Source organism: Myxine glutinosa, chromosome 6, assembly GCF_964187855.1.
Source record: "Myxine glutinosa chromosome 6, kmMyxGlut1.1, whole genome shotgun sequence".
NCBI classification, from domain to species: Eukaryota; Metazoa; Chordata; class Myxini; order Myxiniformes; family Myxinidae; genus Myxine; species Myxine glutinosa.
This window is the reverse complement of record NC_136266.1, coordinates 145,986,678-146,009,349: the sequence shown is the minus strand read 5'-3', so window position 1 is coordinate 146,009,349 and position 22,672 is coordinate 145,986,678. Positions and strand designations below refer to the sequence as shown.

Below are 22,672 nucleotides of genomic sequence, written 5' to 3'. Positions count from 1 at the left end.
GAAAACATTAACATTGAACATGCCAGAACGAAAACATTCATTTTGAACATGCCAGAGTGAAAACAATCATTTTGAACATGCCAGAATGAAAACATTCATTGTGAACATGCCAGAGTGAAAACAATCATTTTGAACATGCCAGAATGAAAACATTCATATTGAACATGCCAGAACGAAAACATTCATTTTGAACATGCCAGAGTGAAAACATTCATTTTGAACATGCCAGAATAAAAACATTTATTTTGAATATGCCAGAACGAAAACATTTATTTTGAACATGCCAGAACGAAAACATTCATTTTGAACATGCCAGAAAAAAACATTCATTTTGAACATGCCAAAGTGAAAATATTCATTTTGAACATGCCAGTGAAAACATTCATTTTGAACATGCCAGAGTGAAAACAATCATTTTGAACATGCCAGAATGAAAACATTCATATTGACCATGCCAGAACGAAAACATTCATTTTGAACATGCCAGAGTGAAAACATTAATATTGAACATGCCAGAACGAAAACATTCATTTTGAACATGCCAGAGTGAAAACAATCATTTTGAACATGCCAGAATGAAAACATTCATAATGAACATGCCAGAACGAAAACATTCATTTTGAACATGCCAGAGTGAAAACATTCATATTGAACATGCCAGAACGAAAACATTCATTTTGAACATGCCAGAGTGAAAACATTCATTTTGAACATGCCAGAATAAAAACATTTATTTTGAACATGCCAGAACGAAAACATTTATTTTGAACATGCCAGAACGAAAACATTCATTTTGAACATGCCAGAAAAAAACATTCATTTTGAACATGCCAGAGTGAAAACATTCATTTTGAACATGCCAGTGAAAACATTCATTTTGAGCATGCCAGAATGAAAACATTCATTTTGAACATGCCAGAATGAAAACATTAATTTTGAACGTGCCAGAGTGAAAACATTCATTTTGAACATGCCAGAATGAAAACATTAATTTTGAACATGCTAAAATGAAAACTTTCATTTTGAACATGCCAGAATAAAAACATTAATTTTGAACATTCCAGAATGAAAACATTAATTTTGAACATACTAAAATGAAAACTTTCATTTTGAACATGCCAGAATAAAAACATTAATTTTGAACATGCCAGAACGAAAACATTCATTTTGAACATGCCAGAGGGAAAACATTCATTTTGAACATGCCAGAATGTAAACATTCATTTTGAACATGCCAGAATGAAATCATTCATTTTGAACATGCCAGAATGAAAACATTTATTTTGAACACACCTGAACAAAAACATTCATTTTGAACATGCCAGAATAAAAACATTCATTTTGAACATACCAGAGTGAAAACATTCATTTTGAACATGCCAAAATAAAAACATTCATTTTGAACATGCCAAAATAAAAACATTAATTTTGAACATGCTAAAATGAAAACTTTCATTTTGAACAGGCCAGAATAAAAACATTAATTTTGAACACACCTGAACAAAAACATTCATTTTGAACATGCCAGAATAAAAACAATCATTTTGAACATGCCAGAGTGAAAACATTCATTTTGAACATGCTAAAATGACAAATTCCATTTTTAACATGCCAGAATAAAAACATTAATTTTGAACATGCTTAAATGAAAAATTTCATTTTTAACATGCCAGAATAAAAACATTAATTTTGAACATGCCAAAATAAAAACATTCATTTTGAACATGCCAAAATAAAAACATTAATTTTGAACATGCTAAAATGAAAACTTTCATTTTGAACAGGCCAGAATAAAAACATTAATTTTGAACATGCCAGAACGAAAACATTAATTTTCAACATGCCAGAATGAAAACATTCATTTTGAACATGCCAGAATGAAAACATTTGTTTTGAACATGCCAGAATGAAAACATTTGTTTTGAACATGCCAGAGTGAAAACATTCATTTTGAACCAACCAGAATGAAAACATTAATTTTGAACATGCCCGAATGAAAACATTCATTTTGAACATGCCAGAATGAAAACATTTGTTTTGAACATGCCCGAATGAAAACATTCATTTTGAACATGCCAGAATGAAAACATTTGTTTTGAACATGCCCGAATGAAAACCTTAATTTTGAACATGCCCGAATGAAAACATTAATTTTGAACATGCCCGAAAGAAAACATTAATTTTGAACATGCCTGAAAGAAAACATTAATTTTGAACATGCCCGAAAGAAAACATTAATTTTGAACATGCCCGAAAGAAAACATTAATTTTGAACATGCCCAAATGAAAACATTAATTTTGAACATGCCTGAAAGAAAACATTAATTTTGAACATGCCCGAAAGAAAACCTTAATTTTGAACATGCCCGAATGAAAACATTAATTTTGAACATGCCTGAAAGAAAACATTAATTTTGAACATGCCCGAAAGAAAACATTAATTTTGAACATGCCCGAAAGAAAACATTAATTTTGAACATGCCCGAAAGAAAACATTAATTTTGAACATGCCCAAATGAAAACATTAATTTTGAACATGCCCGAAAGAAAACATTAATTTTGAACATGCCCAAATGAAAACATTAATTTTGAACATGCCCAAATGAAAACATTAATTTTGAACATGCCCAAATGAAAACATTAATTTTGAACATGCCAGAATGAAAACATTAATTTTGAACATGCCAGAATGAAAACATTCATTTTGAACATGCCAGAATGAAAACATTCATTTTGAACATGCCAGAATGAAAACATTCATTAGGAACATGCCGGAATGAAAACATTCATTAGGAATATGCCAGAATGAAAACATTCATTAGGAACATGCCGGAATGAAAACATTCATTAGGAACATGCCAGAATGAAAACATTCATTTTGAACATGCCAGAATGAAAACATTTGTTTTGAACATGCCAGAATGAAAACATTTGTTTTGAACATGCCAGAGTGAAAACATTCATTTTGAACCAACCAGAATGAAAACATTAATTTTGAACATGCCCGAATGAAAACATTCATTTTGAACGTGCCAGAATGAAAACATTCATTTTGAACATGCCAGAATGAAAGCATTCATTTTGAACATGCCAGAATGAAAACATTTGTTTTGAACATGCCCGAATGAAAACCTTAATTTTGAACATGCCCGAATGAAAACATTAATTTTGAACATGCCCGAAAGAAAACATTAATTTTGAACATGCCCGAAAGAAAACATTAATTTTGAACATGCCTGAAAGAAAACATTAATTTTGAACATGCCCGAAAGAAAACATTAATTTTGAACATGCCCGAAAGAAAACATTAATTTTGAACATGCCCGAAAGAAAACATTAATTTTGAACATGCCCGAAAGAAAACATTAATTTTGAACATGCCCGAAAGAAAACATTAATTTTGAACATGCCCGAAAGAAAACATTAATTTTGAACATGCCCGAAAGAAAACATTAATTTTGAACATGCCCGAAAGAAAACATTAATTTTGAACATGCCCGAAAGAAAACATTAATTTTGAACATGCCCGAAAGAAAACATTAATTTTGAACATGCCCAAATGAAAACATTAATTTTGAACATGCCCGAAAGAAAACATTAATTTTGAACATGCCCAAAAGAAAACATTAATTTTGAACATGCCCAAATGAAAACATTCATTTTGAACATGCCAGAATAAAAACATTTATTTTGAACATGCCAGAACGAAAACATTTATTTTGAACATGCCAGAACGAAAACATTCATTTTGAACATGCCAGAAAAAAACATTCATTTTGAACATGCCAGAGTGAAAACATTCATTTTGAACATACCAGAATAAAAACATTCATTTTGAACATGCCAGAGTGAAAACATTCATTTATGAACATACCAGAATAAAAACATTCATTTTGAACATGACAGAATAGAAACATTCATTTTGAACATGCCAGAGGGAAAACATTCATTTTGAACATGCCAGAATGAAAACATTCATTTTGAACATGACAGAATAGAAACATTCATTTTGAACATGCCAGAGGGAAAACATTCATTTTGAACATGCCAGAGTGAAAACATTAACATTGAACATGCCAGAACGAAAACATTCATTTTGAACATGCCAGAGTGAAAACAATCATTTTGAACATGCCAGAATGAAAACATTCATTGTGAACATGCCAGAGTGAAAACAATCATTTTGAACATGCCAGAATGAAAACATTCATATTGAACATGCCAGAACGAAAACATTCATTTTGAACATGCCAGAGTGAAAACATTCATTTTGAACATGCCAGAATAAAAACATTTATTTTGAATATGCCAGAACGAAAACATTTATTTTGAACATGCCAGAACGAAAACATTCATTTTGAACATGCCAGAAAAAAACATTCATTTTGAACATGCCAAAGTGAAAATATTCATTTTGAACATGCCAGTGAAAACATTCATTTTGAACATGCCAGAGTGAAAACAATCATTTTGAACATGCCAGAATGAAAACATTCATATTGACCATGCCAGAACGAAAACATTCATTTTGAACATGCCAGAGTGAAAACATTAATATTGAACATGCCAGAACGAAAACATTCATTTTGAACATGCCAGAGTGAAAACAATCATTTTGAACATGCCAGAATGAAAACATTCATAATGAACATGCCAGAACGAAAACATTCATTTTGAACATGCCAGAGTGAAAACATTCATATTGAACATGCCAGAACGAAAACATTCATTTTGAACATGCCAGAGTGAAAACATTCATTTTGAACATGCCAGAATAAAAACATTTATTTTGAACATGCCAGAACGAAAACATTTATTTTGAACATGCCAGAACGAAAACATTCATTTTGAACATGCCAGAAAAAAACATTCATTTTGAACATGCCAGAGTGAAAACATTCATTTTGAACATGCCAGTGAAAACATTCATTTTGAGCATGCCAGAATGAAAACATTCATTTTGAACATGCCAGAATGAAAACATTAATTTTGAACGTGCCAGAGTGAAAACATTCATTTTGAACATGCCAGAATGAAAACATTAATTTTGAACATGCTAAAATGAAAACTTTCATTTTGAACATGCCAGAATAAAAACATTAATTTTGAACATTCCAGAATGAAAACATTAATTTTGAACATACTAAAATGAAAACTTTCATTTTGAACATGCCAGAATAAAAACATTAATTTTGAACATGCCAGAACGAAAACATTCATTTTGAACATGCCAGAGGGAAAACATTCATTTTGAACATGCCAGAATGTAAACATTCATTTTGAACATGCCAGAATGAAAACATTCATTTTGAACATGCCAGAATGAAAACATTTATTTTGAACACACCTGAACAAAAACATTCATTTTGAACATGCCAGAATAAAAACATTCATTTTGAACATACCAGAGTGAAAACATTCATTTTGAACATGCCAAAATAAAAACATTCATTTTGAACATGCCAAAATAAAAACATTAATTTTGAACATGCTAAAATGAAAACTTTCATTTTGAACAGGCCAGAATAAAAACATTAATTTTGAACACACCTGAACAAAAACATTCATTTTGAACATGCCAGAATAAAAACAATCATTTTGAACATGCCAGAGTGAAAACATTCATTTTGAACATGCTAAAATGACAAATTCCATTTTTAACATGCCAGAATAAAAACATTAATTTTGAACATGCTTAAATGAAAAATTTCATTTTTAACATGCCAGAATAAAAACATTAATTTTGAACATGCCAAAATAAAAACATTCATTTTGAACATGCCAAAATAAAAACATTAATTTTGAACATGCTAAAATGAAAACTTTCATTTTGAACAGGCCAGAATAAAAACATTAATTTTGAACATGCCAGAACGAAAACATTAATTTTCAACATGCCAGAATGAAAACATTCATTTTGAACATGCCAGAATGAAAACATTTGTTTTGAACATGCCAGAATGAAAACATTTGTTTTGAACATGCCAGAGTGAAAACATTCATTTTGAACCAACCAGAATGAAAACATTAATTTTGAACATGCCCGAATGAAAACATTCATTTTGAACATGCCAGAATGAAAACATTTGTTTTGAACATGCCCGAATGAAAACATTCATTTTGAACATGCCAGAATGAAAACATTTGTTTTGAACATGCCCGAATGAAAACCTTAATTTTGAACATGCCCGAATGAAAACATTAATTTTGAACATGCCCGAAAGAAAACATTAATTTTGAACATGCCTGAAAGAAAACATTAATTTTGAACATGCCCGAAAGAAAACATTAATTTTGAACATGCCCGAAAGAAAACATTAATTTTGAACATGCCCAAATGAAAACATTAATTTTGAACATGCCTGAAAGAAAACATTAATTTTGAACATGCCCGAAAGAAAACCTTAATTTTGAACATGCCCGAATGAAAACATTAATTTTGAACATGCCTGAAAGAAAACATTAATTTTGAACATGCCCGAAAGAAAACATTAATTTTGAACATGCCCGAAAGAAAACATTAATTTTGAACATGCCCGAAAGAAAACATTAATTTTGAACATGCCCAAATGAAAACATTAATTTTGAACATGCCCGAAAGAAAACATTAATTTTGAACATGCCCAAATGAAAACATTAATTTTGAACATGCCCAAATGAAAACATTAATTTTGAACATGCCCAAATGAAAACATTAATTTTGAACATGCCAGAATGAAAACATTAATTTTGAACATGCCAGAATGAAAACATTCATTTTGAACATGCCAGAATGAAAACATTCATTTTGAACATGCCAGAATGAAAACATTCATTAGGAACATGCCGGAATGAAAACATTCATTAGGAATATGCCAGAATGAAAACATTCATTAGGAACATGCCGGAATGAAAACATTCATTAGGAACATGCCAGAATGAAAACATTCATTTTGAACATGCCAGAATGAAAACATTTGTTTTGAACATGCCAGAATGAAAACATTTGTTTTGAACATGCCAGAGTGAAAACATTCATTTTGAACCAACCAGAATGAAAACATTAATTTTGAACATGCCCGAATGAAAACATTCATTTTGAACGTGCCAGAATGAAAACATTCATTTTGAACATGCCAGAATGAAAGCATTCATTTTGAACATGCCAGAATGAAAACATTTGTTTTGAACATGCCCGAATGAAAACCTTAATTTTGAACATGCCCGAATGAAAACATTAATTTTGAACATGCCCGAAAGAAAACATTAATTTTGAACATGCCCGAAAGAAAACATTAATTTTGAACATGCCTGAAAGAAAACATTAATTTTGAACATGCCCGAAAGAAAACATTAATTTTGAACATGCCCGAAAGAAAACATTAATTTTGAACATGCCCGAAAGAAAACATTAATTTTGAACATGCCCGAAAGAAAACATTAATTTTGAACATGCCCGAAAGAAAACATTAATTTTGAACATGCCCGAAAGAAAACATTAATTTTGAACATGCCCGAAAGAAAACATTAATTTTGAACATGCCCGAAAGAAAACATTAATTTTGAACATGCCCGAAAGAAAACATTAATTTTGAACATGCCCGAAAGAAAACATTAATTTTGAACATGCCCAAATGAAAACATTAATTTTGAACATGCCCGAAAGAAAACATTAATTTTGAACATGCCCAAAAGAAAACATTAATTTTGAACATGCCCAAATGAAAACATTAATTTTGAACATGCCCAAATGAAAACATTAATTTTGAACATGCCCGAAAGAAAACATTAATTTTGAACATGCCCAAAAGAAAACATTAATTTTGAACATGCCCAAATGAAAACATTAATTTTGAACATGCCCAAATGAAAACATTAATTTTGAACATGCCAGAATGAAAACATTAATTTTGAACATGCCAGAATGAAAACATTAATTTTGAACATGCCCGAAAGAAAACATTAATTTTGAACATGCCCGAAAGAAAACATTAATTTTGAACATGCCCAAATGAAAACATTAATTTTGAACATGCCCGAAAGAAAACATTAATTTTGAACATGCCAGAATGAAAACATTAATTTTGAACATGCCCGAAAGAAAACATTAATTTTGAACATGCCCGAAAGAAAACATTAATTTTGAACATGCCCGAAAGAAAACATTAATTTTGAACATGCCCAAAAGAAAACATTAATTTTGAACATGCCCGAAAGAAAACATTAATTTTGAACATGCCCGAAAGAAAACATTAATTTTGAACATGCCCGAAAGAAAACATTAATTTTGAACATGCCCGAAAGAAAACATTAATTTTGAACATGCCCGAAAGAAAACATTAATTTTGAACATGCCCGAAAGAAAACATTAATTTTGAACATGCCCGAAAGAAAACATTAATTTTGAACATGCCCGAAAGAAAACATTAATTTTGAACATGCCCGAAAGAAAACATTAATTTTGAACATGCCTGAAAGAAAACATTAATTTTGAACATTCCCGAAAGAAAACATTAATTTTGAACATGCCCGAAAGAAAACATTAATTTTGAACATGCCCGAAAGAAAACATTAATTTTGAACATGCCCAAATGAAAACATTAATTTTGAACATGCCCGAAAGAAAACATTAATTTTGAACATGCCCAAAAGAAAACATTAATTTTGAACATGCCCAAATGAAAACATTAATTTTGAACATGCCCAAATGAAAACATTAATTTTGAACATGCCCGAAAGAAAACATTAATTTTGAACATGCCCAAAAGAAAACATTAATTTTGAACATGCCCAAATGAAAACATTAATTTTGAACATGCCCAAATGAAAACATTAATTTTGAACATGCCAGAATGAAAACATTAATTTTGAACATGCCAGAATGAAAACATTCATTTTGAACATGCCAGAATGAAAACATTCATTAGGAACATGCCGGAATGAAAACATTCATTAGGAATATGCCAGAATGAAAACATTCATTAAGAACATGCCGAAATGAAAACATTCATTAGGAACATGCCAGAATGAAAACATTTGTTTTGAACATGACAGAACGAAAACATTATTTACTTACCCTCACTCTTCGTTTGCACTGTGTCTGTTGTAACCCTGTCTAATTATGGCTCGCACTTATCCAATCTATTCCTTTGTGGCTCATGATGGAATGAAAGGAAGGGTGTTGTATCATCATTTCCACGGGTGATCTCTCCCGTTAGGATGTGAGGACCTTACAGTAAATTATCATGGATTCGATGAATGCAAACAGGGATATGGAGTACACAATATCCTCTTGTTTTGAATCCAGAAGAATAATTTCATTGACTTTCCCACAGATCAATCTAGCAATGCCCTGCTCGCTCTGTGCAGTGTTGAAATAACTTTGAATTGGAATGAGTCTTTTGCTCACCTGGAACGAAGTAAAGTGGAGCTTATGCGATGGCGTGTCGTCCATTCGTCAATCCGTCCGTCAGTCCGTCAGTCAATCCACCTGTCAGTCCGTCAATCCGCCCGTCAGTCCGTCAATCCGCCCGTCAATCCGCCCGTCAGTCCGTCAGTCTGTCAGTTTGTCAGTCTGACAGTCTGTCAGTCCGTCAGTCCAGCAGTGCGTCAGTCTGTCAATCTGTCCGTCAGTCCATCAGTCCCTCAGTCCGTCCGTCAGTCCGTCAGTCCGTCAATCCGTCCGTCAGTCCGTCAGTCTGTCAGCCCGTCAATCCGTCAATCCATCCGTCAGTCCGTCAGTCCGTCAGCCCATCAGCCCGTCCGTCCATCAGTCCGTCAATCCATCCGTCAGCCCGTCAGTCCGTCAGCCCGTCCATCCATCAGTCCGTCAGTCCGTCAATCCGTCTGTCAGTCCGTCAGTCCGTCCGTCAGTAAACACTTGCAACTTCTTCTCCGAAACCGCTGAAGGAATTGTGACCAAACTTGGCACAAATTATATTTGTTGTGTTGTGACTAAAGTTTGTTCACGGCATTTAAAAAAATCGGGGTTTACCAGGGTCTAAGCGGTTTTACCTGGGTCAAAGTGGATCCAGGTTTGACTCCCCAAAATAGGAATTTGGTTTTTCCTCTGAGACTACACACACGATTTCGATGAAACTTTACCACAACCTTTATCACCCGTGATGTACCGAAGTTTTTTCACGGCATTAGAAAAATTGGGTTCTGAGGAGGTATAGGGTGTTGGGGGAGGGGAGGTTGCCCCCCGAAATAGGTATTTGCTCACTTCTGAGAAACTACACACGCAATTTCGATGAAACTTCACCGCAGCCTTTATCACCCGTGATGTACCAATGTTTTTTCACGGCGTTAGAAAAATTGGGGTCTGAGGAGGTATACGGGATTTGGGGAAGGAGGGGTGTTGCCCCCCAAAATAGGTATTTTTGGTGGTGCATGTTTTCTGCGTTATTTGGTGGTGACCATAGTGTAGACACTTTTCCACCTCTTATGGTGATAGGTGTTCATTTAAATCACTGAGAATTGTCGTCAAGTGCATCACATGACTTCAAACACACCTTGCATCCATAATGAGCGGGCGCCTCTGATTTATCTTTCTCTGCAGCAACACATCCCTGTTCCATCAACAATGGTGGTTGCCAGCACCTGTGTGAACCACTGGACAGTTCCCATTATGAATGCAGGTGCAGGTTGGGTTACAAACTCGCTATCAACGGCATGCATTGTGAAGGTATGCAAATTACTAACACAATTACATTTGTTATTTTATTCATGACCACATTCACAAATACCATGTGCAAGACACACAAACCCACCAAAGCTCTGTCAAGCTGGCACACTCACCCGTAAGCTATTAGGGCATTAGTTAGTGGACGTTGGACGAAAGATCCCACGGTGACCTTCGAGAAGAGTCGGTAAAATATCGCCAGCACCCTGAACAAATTACAAATTTCTGCCATATCTAGTCGAACGTCAGGCCTGACCTGCCGGTTCATGACGACTTGGGCCAAGCTTCCCCCGGCCGATCCCACAAGAAAGATGGGATTATGTTAAAGAGGAGGAAGAAGATTGACTGAAATGAATCGACTTATTGACTAAATTGACTGAAATGAATTGACTTATTGACGAAATTGACTGAATTGACTGATTAAAATTTAATTAATACATTATTAAAATTGTGAATTAATTATTATTCATATTTATTAATTAAAATTAGTAATTATTATTATTATTATTGATTATTATTATTAATTGTTATTATTAATAATTAATTATTAATTATTATTAATTGTTATTAATTATTATTATTGACTAAATTGACTGATTAACTGCATTGACTGATTGAATAAAATTGAATTAATGAATCATTAAAATTGTTAATATTGTTATCAATTAATTATTATTAATTATTCTTGTTATTATCATTACCCTCGCCTGAGGAGAGGGTATTGCTTTTGAGTCCGCTTGTTTGTTACTTGGCAATTTTTTAATTTTTTTTTCTAGTATGTTGATCACTCCGGTTTGTGTGTGTGTGTTTTTTTTGTTTTGTTTGTTGTTTTTTGTTTTTTTTTGTATACAAGATCGAGGCTCGTGAAAGAGCGAACATTAATCACACAGAAAGACAAACAGACACATAAAACAAATAACATCGGGAGCGGTAGACAAGATGGGGAGAGAGGGGGAAGGACACAAACACAACATTTGAGAGCAGGGACCGAGAGACATGGAGACATCGAGAGATCTGTGGGAGGGAGAGGGCTTTGGGGGGGAGGCATGTGAAGGGGGGGAGGCATGTGAAGGGGGGGGGGGGGGGGAATTTTGTCTGTGTTTGTCTGTCCGCTCACTTATACTTGCCTGCAGGTCACAATTTTAAACCGATCTTCACGAAACTTCACCAAATGCTAGTCCGCCAAAATGCTATATGTATTCGAGGTCAAAAGTCAAAAGGTCAACATAGGTCAAAGGTCAACCACTTTTTCCGAATTAATAAAATCCTCAATTTTCATCCGATTGACTTGAAATTTGAACAGGATTTACATATCGGCTAGCTGAATTCAACCACCGACTATTTTTTAGATCAACATAGGCCAAAAGGTCAACATAAGCCAAATCTCAACCACTTTTTTCATATTACTAAAATCCTCAATTTTAATCCGATTGACTTGAAATTTGAATAGGATTTTCATTTCAGCTAACTGAATTCAACCGCCAACTATTTTTGAGATCAACATAAGCCAGAAAAGTCAACATAGGCCAAAGGTCAACAACAATTTCAAATTTCTAAAATCCTCAATTTTAATCAGATTGACTTGAAATTTGAATAGGATTTACACATCGGCTAACTGGATTGCACCACTAACTATTTTGAGATCAGCATAGGCGAAAACGTCAACATAGGCCAAAGGTCAACCACTTTTTCACATTTCTAAAATCCTCAATTTTCATCCGATTGATTTGAAAGTTGAATAGGATTTTCATATCGGCCAACTCAGAATCATTGGAATCTCCTACGATGAAGCTAAATCCGAGGGCCTTTCACTCACTCACTGCAGGCAGGTTGGTGGTCTTTCTGTCTTCTACCGACTCCTCTCCGGCCTTGCTCCCCCAGCTCTCTCTGGGCTCTGTCCCCCAAATATTCCTACAGGTCGCACAAGATCTGCCAGCAAACCTCTTATGGTTAAACTGCCAAAATCTCGGCTCTCTGCTCACCTTCACTCTTTCATTCCACTTTTCTCGCATCTCTGGAACAAGCTCCCTCACTCTCTTCAATCCCACTCCTCCCTCCAGGTCTTTAAAACAGCTGTTCACCACCATCTCTTATCTTCCTCCATCCAAAACCTTGATCTTTTCTACCCCCGCTAATTCACCCCAGATACACTTTTTTGAAATTCCAACTTCTTTCCTGGAAGTCCTTGCAGTGTCCTTGTGTTTTATACCTCTCCCACCTCCCCCCAAGCCCTCTCCCTCCCACAGTTCTCTCGATGTCCCTGCTCTCAAATGTTGTGTGTGTGTCCTTCCCCCCATCTCCCCATCTTGTCTGCCGCTCCCCTTATTATATGTTTTATGGGTCGGTTTCACTTTATGTGTGATTAATGTTAGCTCTTTCACAAGCCTCGATGTTGTATACAAAAAAAAAAAAAAAAAAAAATTCAACCACCAACTATTTTTGAGGTCAAAAGGATGCTCTACTGAGTGCCATTCTACTCTGTTCTGTTTTGACAAGTGTCACTCTATGAGTGATTTTTCATCTGTTTGTCTGTCTGCCTGTTTGTTTGTCTGTCTGATTGTCTGTTTGTCCGCACAGAATAAATATGATTTTCTCTGCAACTGTTGGTCCAATTGACGGAAAATTTTCACCATGGGTGCAACTCCACCTGTATAATTTTTTAATGATACATATGACGTCATCGGTTACGTGGTTCGGCCGCCATATTTGTTTTAACACAAAATCCTTAAAAGCCACTGAAAATACATCCTGGCGAGGGTTTGCAATCTCTGATTGCTCTTTTTCTTGTTATTATTATGAATTTAATCATTATTAATTAAACAATTATTTAATTAATAATTATAATTGAATTAATATAAATTGATTAACTGAATGGACTGATTGACCTAATTGAATTGAATTTCAGATTGAAGAAGCTTGATTTCACCCCTGTTTGTCTGTGAGCAGGATATCTCAAAAATTGTGGATGCATTCAGAAAAAACTTGGTCGAAGTTTGGGTATGTAACAAGGACAAATTGATTCGATTTTAGTGAAGGTTCAGGTCCGGACACCATGATTTTTTAAGGGATTCTTCACGATTAAGAGATTTGGCCAAAAACGATATATAGCTCGATATTTCAAGCAGTTGTGAACGGATTTGGATGAAACTTGGGGGATGAGTTGGTTCGGCGACAAGATCAAGGCGATTCGATTTTGGTTAAGGTCCGAAACCAGATCTGGCCTATCAGTGGGAATACTGTTCACCTGGTGGAGGTACGTACGCTCTCTACCGAGTGCTGTTCTGGTAATACTACACAGTATTAAATCATAACTACCTCTGATGTTGTACATTTTATCCGATTATATCGATATTTATCCCCGTCCACTACTAGTATTTATTTTATGGCTCCAATTATTCCCATATCCTGGTCGTGTTGACATAGAAACCTTTCTGGCTCAAGTCGTTCACGAACAGGCTGGCCATGCCCAACGTTTGACCGAAGATGGCAGGAATAAATGTATTGGTCTTGTTCTAGCACATGTTTGTGTTTAATCAGAATTCATTTGTAAATTCAATCTCTTGGTTCCATCATTCCTCTTGTGCATCATGCCACTGAGACAATGACCATGGAGGCCAGGTGAACACATGCTCCAGTACACAATGGCCTACTTCTTGGAAGGAATCCTGTGGTTTGGAAGATTCATGATGGAGTATGAATAGACATCATAGCCGGAACAACGTCTCATCTGACAGATGCAGATGTCTTTGATGCAATGTTCTTCCTATGAATTACCAAGATGACAGCTTGCAGATGAATCTTATTTTTTGGGGGGAGGGGAGGGGGGTGGAATAAAAGCCTACTTTTATTATTGTTATTATTATTATATAAAAATATTATTTATGAAAAAAGAAAGCACGAAACCGCCCTCACAAGGATGTGATGTCTCCAAGAGATGTTTTGTTGAAGGATCATGATTCGTAAGGAAAAGCCATGGAAGCACCAATCGTGAATATATAGACGAGGAAATTTCTAAACGAGTCGAGGTTGGTTCAAGGGTTGTGTCCGCATCGTGGAGGAGGTACAATTATGTCTCAAAAAATGTTTTTCTTATTTTGAGTCAGTTCTTTCACCATGTTATTCACTTTTGTTTGAGTACTGCAGTATGCACAGAGACCACCGTTATTCTCCATTAAGACCCTTTCTGGTCTATCAATGACCGTCACAGCAACCGCTTGATGCTTTTTGGAGGAGGTCAAATCAGGAATCCATATTTATTCTCCTGCCATCCAAAACAAATATTATTTTATTCGAACAGCTTGCTGCATATAATAACTTCTGCACATGTGTGTCAATTTATGTCCATCTATTAACCAATAGGTTATTATATGCAGTATATTATAATTATCTCAATACAATAATCATATTGGAGGTTGGTAAGTGTTTTTGAACGAGTGCTCTGGTGCCCATATACAGACTTGGCATTTAATATGGCATATTTTTTTTGTGGGGGTGAACTTACTTTTCAAGTTGACTTAGAACCAAAAGTTCATTGGAATTATGTTGAAATTATTCTAGATTTTGTTAATGTGACCTTTAAAAGAAACAAAAACCACATTTGACATTTCGAAGCAAATAAAGTGATCCTTGAAAGTGATGTAAACTGCTATTGAACTCAATTCATGGACAGTACTGTGTTAAACTTCTGTACGTTTTCCAGAAGTATCTCTTTATTTTGCACATTAGCCCAATTTTTTTTCAACAAAAACAAAAGCTAAATTACGACTGGGATTACGGACAGTAAAATTACAGTTCAGTACTTCGTGTAACCCCCACGAGCATTCAGGAGAGCACGTACACGTCTAAGGCATGCTGTTCACGAGATTTGCCAAGGTTTGGACAGGAATCGCTTGCCATGCAGTGACAATAGCCTGCTGCAATTCAATCACAGAGGTAGGCTGCTGGTCCAAGTTGTCGATTTGACGCGTTATTTCTGCCCACAAGTTCTCTATCAGATTCATATCCGGGGACATGGCAGGCCACTCCATATGCTCTACACCACGGTCAGCAGGAAAGTGTTGGATCATGCGAGCACGATGAGGCCATTTGTTGTGAAAATCAACCAGATCCAAAACTTGTCCCATAGGTAGGTTTAATCTCAATTAGATCTTTGACATCATCCTGTAAAATACAATCATGCAATAGATATCAGGATCTTGGTATCATACTGAGCGGACCGATAATAATAGACAAAGCAAGCCAGTCTAGCATATATGTGTGAGTCTAGCATATACGTACCATTCAAGACTACATGTAAAGTAAATGTCACAGGTGTGGCTCCGCGTCGCGGACGTCCCAGGTTTTATAGACGCCTTTCAGTGGCTGAAACGAGTAACTATCCTGGGTTCAACTTTGGTATAATTTCACTACATTCTCCCCGCCGTTAGAACTATACTGCCGCTAGGCAGATCGTAAGCGTGCATCAGCATTAATTGATTAGGGTACGTCATTCCATGTCAGTCGGTCCACCCGTAGCGGTCGGGGCGGCGAACTACCCTGCCAGCCCGCATCCAGAAACTACCGGGTGCGGCGTCCCCAAGCCCGGAGTTCCCGTCGGAGTAGCCGCTGGAGGCAGGTGTCGGAGGGGGAACCTCAGAGCCTTCAGGCAGGGGTGTAGGTGACGAGAGGGGTGACGGCAAAGGTTCCATAGAGGAAGCTTCGGTAGAGTCCATAGACTCGTAGATCGGTTCGTCGATATCCTTATAAGGGTCGATGACCCCACAAGGGGCGAGATGGCATACGGAGACAGTGGACTCGCGTCCATCTGCCGTCAGCACACGCGCATGCTCGGGATTAGCCTGGAGTACCTGCACCTTATCCACAAAGGGGTCGTACTTGCTCGTGCGCACCGCTCGTTTGAGATAAGCCGGCCCCGGCTCAGCGAGCCAGCTGGGTAAAGATCGGATACTACCCGAGCTTCTAGGGTGGTGGAACAGTCGCTCGTGAGGAGTCTGGTTGGTGGCCGTACATAGGAGAGCCCGGATCGAGTTCAGAGCCCCAGGTAGCGACCAAGCCCATTTATCGAGACCCTGGCCGGGGGTCCGGAGGCTTAGAGTGACGGCCCTCCATATAATCCCATTGAAGCGTTCAATCTGCTCATTTGCCTGGGGTCTGTACGGTGTGGTGTAACTCGAAGCAACATTATTTTAGAGAAAATAACCTCTCACCTCCTGCGACAGGAACACCGCACCCCGATCGGTATGCATGTAGGCCAGATACCCAAACATAGAAAACAAATTCTGCAGGCACCGTATGACCGTGGCAGCCGTCATATCCCCGCACGTATAAGCAAAGGGGAATCGCGAGTACTCATCAACGATAGTGAGCAGGTAACGAGAGTTGCTTGACACCGGCAGCGGTCCTTTGAAATCCATTGCCAATCTCTCCCACGGTCTAGTAGCCCTAACCAGCGACCCCATGGGAGGGTTGTAAAAACGCGGTTTGAGTTCCGCACAAATAGCGCAGTCACGGCAGATCCGGCGGATGTCCTCAACCGAGTACGGCAGATTACTACTACGCACAAAATGAGCGAAACGCGTCACCCCTGGATGACACATAGTGTCGTGCAGAGTGCGCAGCCCCTCCAAAGTTACGATCCCCGCGCACGCAGCCGGCCTCGATAAGGCGTCGGCGACCAGGTTATCCTTCCCCGGGCGGTATTTGATGGTGTAGCAGAAGTCGGCGAGTTCGATACGCCAGCGAGTGATTTTCTCATTCTTAATACGTTGAGCATGCAAGGTGTCGTACATGAACGCAACGCTTTGTTGGTCCGTGATGATTTGGAAGCATCGCCCGAGTAAGTACGGTCGCCACCGCCGAATCGACTCGACGATCGCGTATGCTTCCTTTTCGACAGACGAATGCCTCCGCTCAGCGGAGGTGAGAGTCCGCGAAAAGAAAGCCACCAGGCGCCCTCCTTGGGAGAGAGTCGCCGCTATCGCATGATCCGAGGCATCACTTTCTACGACGAAAGATTCACTCTCGTCGATTGTCGCTACAGCGGCGCCAGCGATGTCGGCCTTAAGGCCCCCGAAGGCCGTCAAGGTGGCCGGGCTCATGGGGAACGTGTCGCAGGCCACGAGGGGGCAGAGCTTCGCGGAGAAATTTTGCACCCACTTCGAATAGTGGGCGAACAGCCTGAGAGCACGCTTCAGCGAAGCTCGATCGCCGGGCGGGGCCATATCGAGCAAAGGTCGCAGATGCTCCTTATCCGGAGAGACAGAGCCATGGGTCATGGTGTACCCCGAAGATCTATCGTGCGTTGAGAGTAACGACACTTAGCCTCATTCATGATTAGGCGATACCTATGCGCGACCTCGAGGAAGCGCCTCAGATTAGCATCGTGATGCTCCTGGTCATACCCACAAACCGTAAGATTGTCCAGATAGACGAAGACATCTGTGAAGTTCTCCTTAGTAACGAGGTCGTCCATAGCACTCTGAAAACAGGCGACCCCGTTCGTTACCCCCAAAAGGTAATCGGGTGAACTGATATAACTTTTGACCCGATTCAAAGGCGGTGTAGATGCGATCAGCCCTAGAGATGGGGATCTGATGATACGCACTACGCAGATCGAGAGTGCTGTAGACGGAGTACTGGGCCACCAGTCGTACTAGCGCATCCATCCCCGGTAAGGGGTAGGCGTCCAGCTGTGTAAAGCGATTAACCGTCTGTGAGTAGTCGATTACCATGCGCCGGCGATGGGCCTCACTTCGCACCACTAAGACCTGGGCCCACCACGGCGACCGACTCGGTTCGATAACACCGTCCTTTAAGAGTTGAGCCGTTTCTTCCACAATGAATTGCGCGTCCGCTCGTGAGTAGCGCCGCGATTTTACTGCTACAGGAGCGCAGTCAGTGGTCAGGTTGGGGAACAGCGAAAGAGGCTCAATTTCCATTTTCGTGAGTGCACACACAGCAAGCGTGTCCGTCCCACCGAATTCAATTTCCAAACGTCCATGTCGCTGAAGGAAATCGTGTCCTAACAGGATGTCAGCACATAAGGCAGGCAAGACCATGAGATGTACATCGGAAAACATGTGTCCCTTTATCACAAGTTTTAATCGACATTCCCCCTTTGTGCTGAGCCGAAGTCCCTGCGAGGCCATGAAGATCCGTCGTGTAGTCCCGATGACCGGCCAACCATGTTGACGCACCAGCCGCTGATCGATGAAACTATCCGTAGATCCTGTGTCGATTAGGGCCCGTGCAAAAATGCCTTCGACCAAGAGAGGGATAATGGCCTGATCAAGGCCAGAAGATCCGGCAGGTATTGCGCCGTCCGAGCGAGAAGATCGCGCCTCACGCGTGGATCCCACACCGGCTGCAGTTTTCCGGTCGTCGAAGGAGCCTCCGGAGGGCCCCTGTGCCAAACGCATAGTTGGACGTGCCGATCCAAGAGCGTGTAATTCGTACGAGCCGCCGTCAGATGGTGCTCGTGTCACGTGCGAAAGATCGCAGTCAACATGTGCTCGATCAAGAGCGTGTAATTCGTACGAGCTGCCGTCAGAGGGCGCTCGTGTCACGTGCGAAAGATCGCAGTCAATTGTACTTTCACTGCCATCAGATGGCGCATGCGCAAGCACATCAGGAGGAGCTTTCAAAGCCGGAACTTTTTGTTTGTTTGAGGAAGGCGTTCGTACGCCAGTCAAGGTCGATCGGTCCGCGGCCGGTCGCGTTCGCGACATTTGTTGTGGCGGCCCGATGTATTTCACCAAGGGGCCCGGGAGGAGGAGGACAGCTCATCAAGGCCGGGTGAGGCGCCCCGCCCCGTGCTCGGTCCGCTGGCTCGGCGATTAGCCCGTTCAAGGTCGCGCATGCTCGAGTGCCCCGTGCGGCCTTCTTGCAGACTTTAGCAAAGTGTCCTTTTGTAGAACACAAATGGCATATGGCTTCCCGAGCGGACATGCTGACCTGGGATGCTGCCGATTGCCACAAAAGTAACACGTCGCGTTCCGGTCAGGCCTGGGCCTGGGTGCTGTAGCTGCTGCAAGGCCGGAATCCGAGTCCACCTCGGGAGCGGCCAGGGGCTCGGCCGTAGTCGAGTCCGCACCCGCATCGTCGGCGGTAGCCCTCTCCAGTCGCGCGAGTTGAGTAGTCCCCGCAACGATCCGAGAGTGGTCATAAGCGGTGGATTGTTTCCGGGCCTCAGTGTAAACGTTGGCTACTCATAGAGCCTCCGCGAACGTTAGGTCAGCTGTCTCCAGGAGCCTGAGTCTTAGATCTGTAGAGCTGATTCCGGAGACAAAAGCGTCTCGGACAAGATCGTCCTGGACTTGCTCGTGCGTCCGTACCTCTTGAGTACTGTCCGCGAGGAGGTGCCGCAGCTCCTGAGCGAAGCGGTCGATCGACTCGGTTGGCTGTTGACGTCGCGTGGCGAGCAGATGCCGGTTGTACACCACGCTCCGTTTCTTAATGTAAAGTCGCTTTAGTTCCGCCACCGCGGCATCGTACGTCGTACATCGAACGATGCTCCTGTAAACGTTGTGGTCGACTTTGGTCTGTAGCACAGACAGCTTCGTTTCAGCGGTGGGTACGGCATCCTGGGCGCCGAACTGATTCTCCAGCGTTTTGAGCCAGTGAGCGAACACCGAGCCCGACTCCTCAGCTTGTGGGTCGGAGCCGAGTATCGTTACGTTGATCATCTTGTGTCCCGCCATTTCCGTAGATCTTAATTGAGATTAAGTGTTGTGAAAATCAACCAGATCCACAACTTGTCCCATAGGTAGGTTTAATCTCAATTAGATCTTTGACATCATCCTGTAAAATACAATCGTGCAATAGATATCAGGATCTTGGTATCATACTGAGTGGACCGATAATAATAGACAAAGCAAGCCAGTCTAGCATATATGTGCGAGTCTAGCATATACGTACCATTCAAGACTTCATGTAAAGTAAATGTCACAGGTGTGGCTCCGCGTCACGGACGTCCCAGGTTTTATAGACGCCCTTCAGTGGCTGAAGCGAGTAACTATCCTGGGTTCAACTTTGGTATAATTTCACTACACCATTCATTGTCATCTTGGAAGACAAAGTTTCCTCGAAAGGCTGCACGAGCAAATGGAAGCAATGTTTCTTCCAGAATGACCCTGTACTTGAACTGGTTCAGGTTTCCATTCAGAACAACCAGGTCAGTTTTGCCCCCTGCATGAAAAGCAGCCCAAACGGTCACCCCACCACCTCCAGCTTGGACTCTTGGCACTATACAATCTTCGTTGTGGGCTCCATGCACTTGTCTGCGCACTCGGACGCGGCCATCTTGACGATAGACCAGAAATCTAGACTCGTCCCTGAAGGTCACGTGATTCCAGTGTCCTGGCTGCCATTGACGGTGCTCTCTGGCACACTGCAATCGGCGATGGCTGTGTTGTCTGGTCAGGCGTGGCTTTCTCAGAGGACACCTGGCACGATAGCCTGCTTGAACCAGTCGTTGGTTGACTAGCCTTCTGGATACAGGCACATTTGTCAGTTGCTGCCACTGAGCCCTAAGCCGATTAGCTGACTTGATACGGCCATTGCAGACTAGCCGGTGCAGCTGGCGATCATCTCTCCTTGTGGTTCTGCGTGGACGTCCTGGCCTGGGTATTGGAGTAGGGACACCCCTCTGAGCATTTCTTTTGAGGATCTTTGACACCTGACCTTGAGTGATGCCATACTGCCGAGCAATAGCACGCTGTTTCATGCCAGAATTTCGTAAAGCCACCACTCCATGACAAACAGCATTGTCAAGTTGACGGACCATCTCCAGAGGAAGCGGCAATAACTTTTGTAGACGTGCAGCAGTTGTTTTCCACTAATACAGAACGCAACAACCCTTATATACCCGATTGTGAAGCCAATCGTCAAATGTACCTGTCCTTACATTTTGTCAGGCCACCTGTGATATAATCCTGTTATTGACTTCTTGCTGCGAAAGCCAATCAGTGACATGGTTCTTTCAACAAAGACATCACCGAAGGGTAAAATAAACTCACCGGATTGATATACTGTGTTCAGAAAGTAAACCCAAGTCAAAAAAAATAAAATTCCATATTAAATGCCAAATCTGTGTATATATAAATCAGGGCAGACCTCCAAACAGTTCCATTACCTCTTCGATGTGCACATATAAATGATATAACGAACTTATAAGATGATATTATACTGCACCTTGTCCTGTCATAGTGTCATGGTAGGTTTGTTTCCCACAGTGGAGAACCCCTGTGTGGGAAATGGCAACTGCCAGCATGGCTGCGTGAGTGACAGTGGATCGGCACATTGCATCTGCAATGCCGGGTACACGCTACGGGATGACAAAAGAACGTGTGAAGGTAAACAGCTCTTGTCATACCAAGTCGGGGTGAAATCACAGTCTCTAAACAAACCAACAATAGTGTACAATCCAGATAGACTAATAAGCATGACATCGGTGGGGTTATGGACCGAGGTCAGACTTGCACTTGCTTATACAGTGCCCTCCATAAGTATTGGAGCAGTGAAGTGAAATTTGTTATTATTGCTATATACTCAGAAAATTTGGATTTGAGTTCAAAAGAAGAATATAGGCAACAGTACAGAAGGCCTGCTTTTATTTCTTGGTATTTTTATGTACATATGCTTTACCATTGCAGAACAAAAAAAACTTTTTAATGTTTAGTCCCACCATTTTCGCTATAATAAGTATGGGTACAGATGACTGACACATGTTTCTTATTGAATTGATCGTTCACACATAAAAGAGCTGTGAATGTCTGGTCTTGGGTTTAGCCTTTTCTTTTGTCTTGGGAGTCTGCCTTTGGAGCAAGTATGTACAGTCGTCGCCAAAAATATTGGCATCCTTGCACTTTTTTTTTCAAATAACTCACAATTTTCTTGAAAAATAAGTTGAAATTGACAAAAGTATTTGGTCTCCACATTTCTTTATTTCACTGTTAATATTACAGAACCTTTGTTTTTGATTCAGAACTTAATATATCCTTTTAAATCAGA

General features: G+C 39.8%; 1 protein-coding gene across 1 annotated transcript in view; it reads left to right on the top strand.

The window, feature by feature from the left end:
• Positions 1 to 22,672, top strand: part of MEGF6 (multiple EGF like domains 6) — a 520,079-nt gene that overhangs the window by 275,325 nt on the left and 222,082 nt on the right. The window contains exons 7-8 of the mRNA XM_078781084.1: positions 10,541 to 10,666; positions 21,895 to 22,014. Coding sequence (XP_078637210.1) covers positions 10,541 to 10,666; positions 21,895 to 22,014 — 246 coding nt within the window. The remainder of the gene's footprint in view (positions 1 to 10,540; positions 10,667 to 21,894; positions 22,015 to 22,672) is intronic.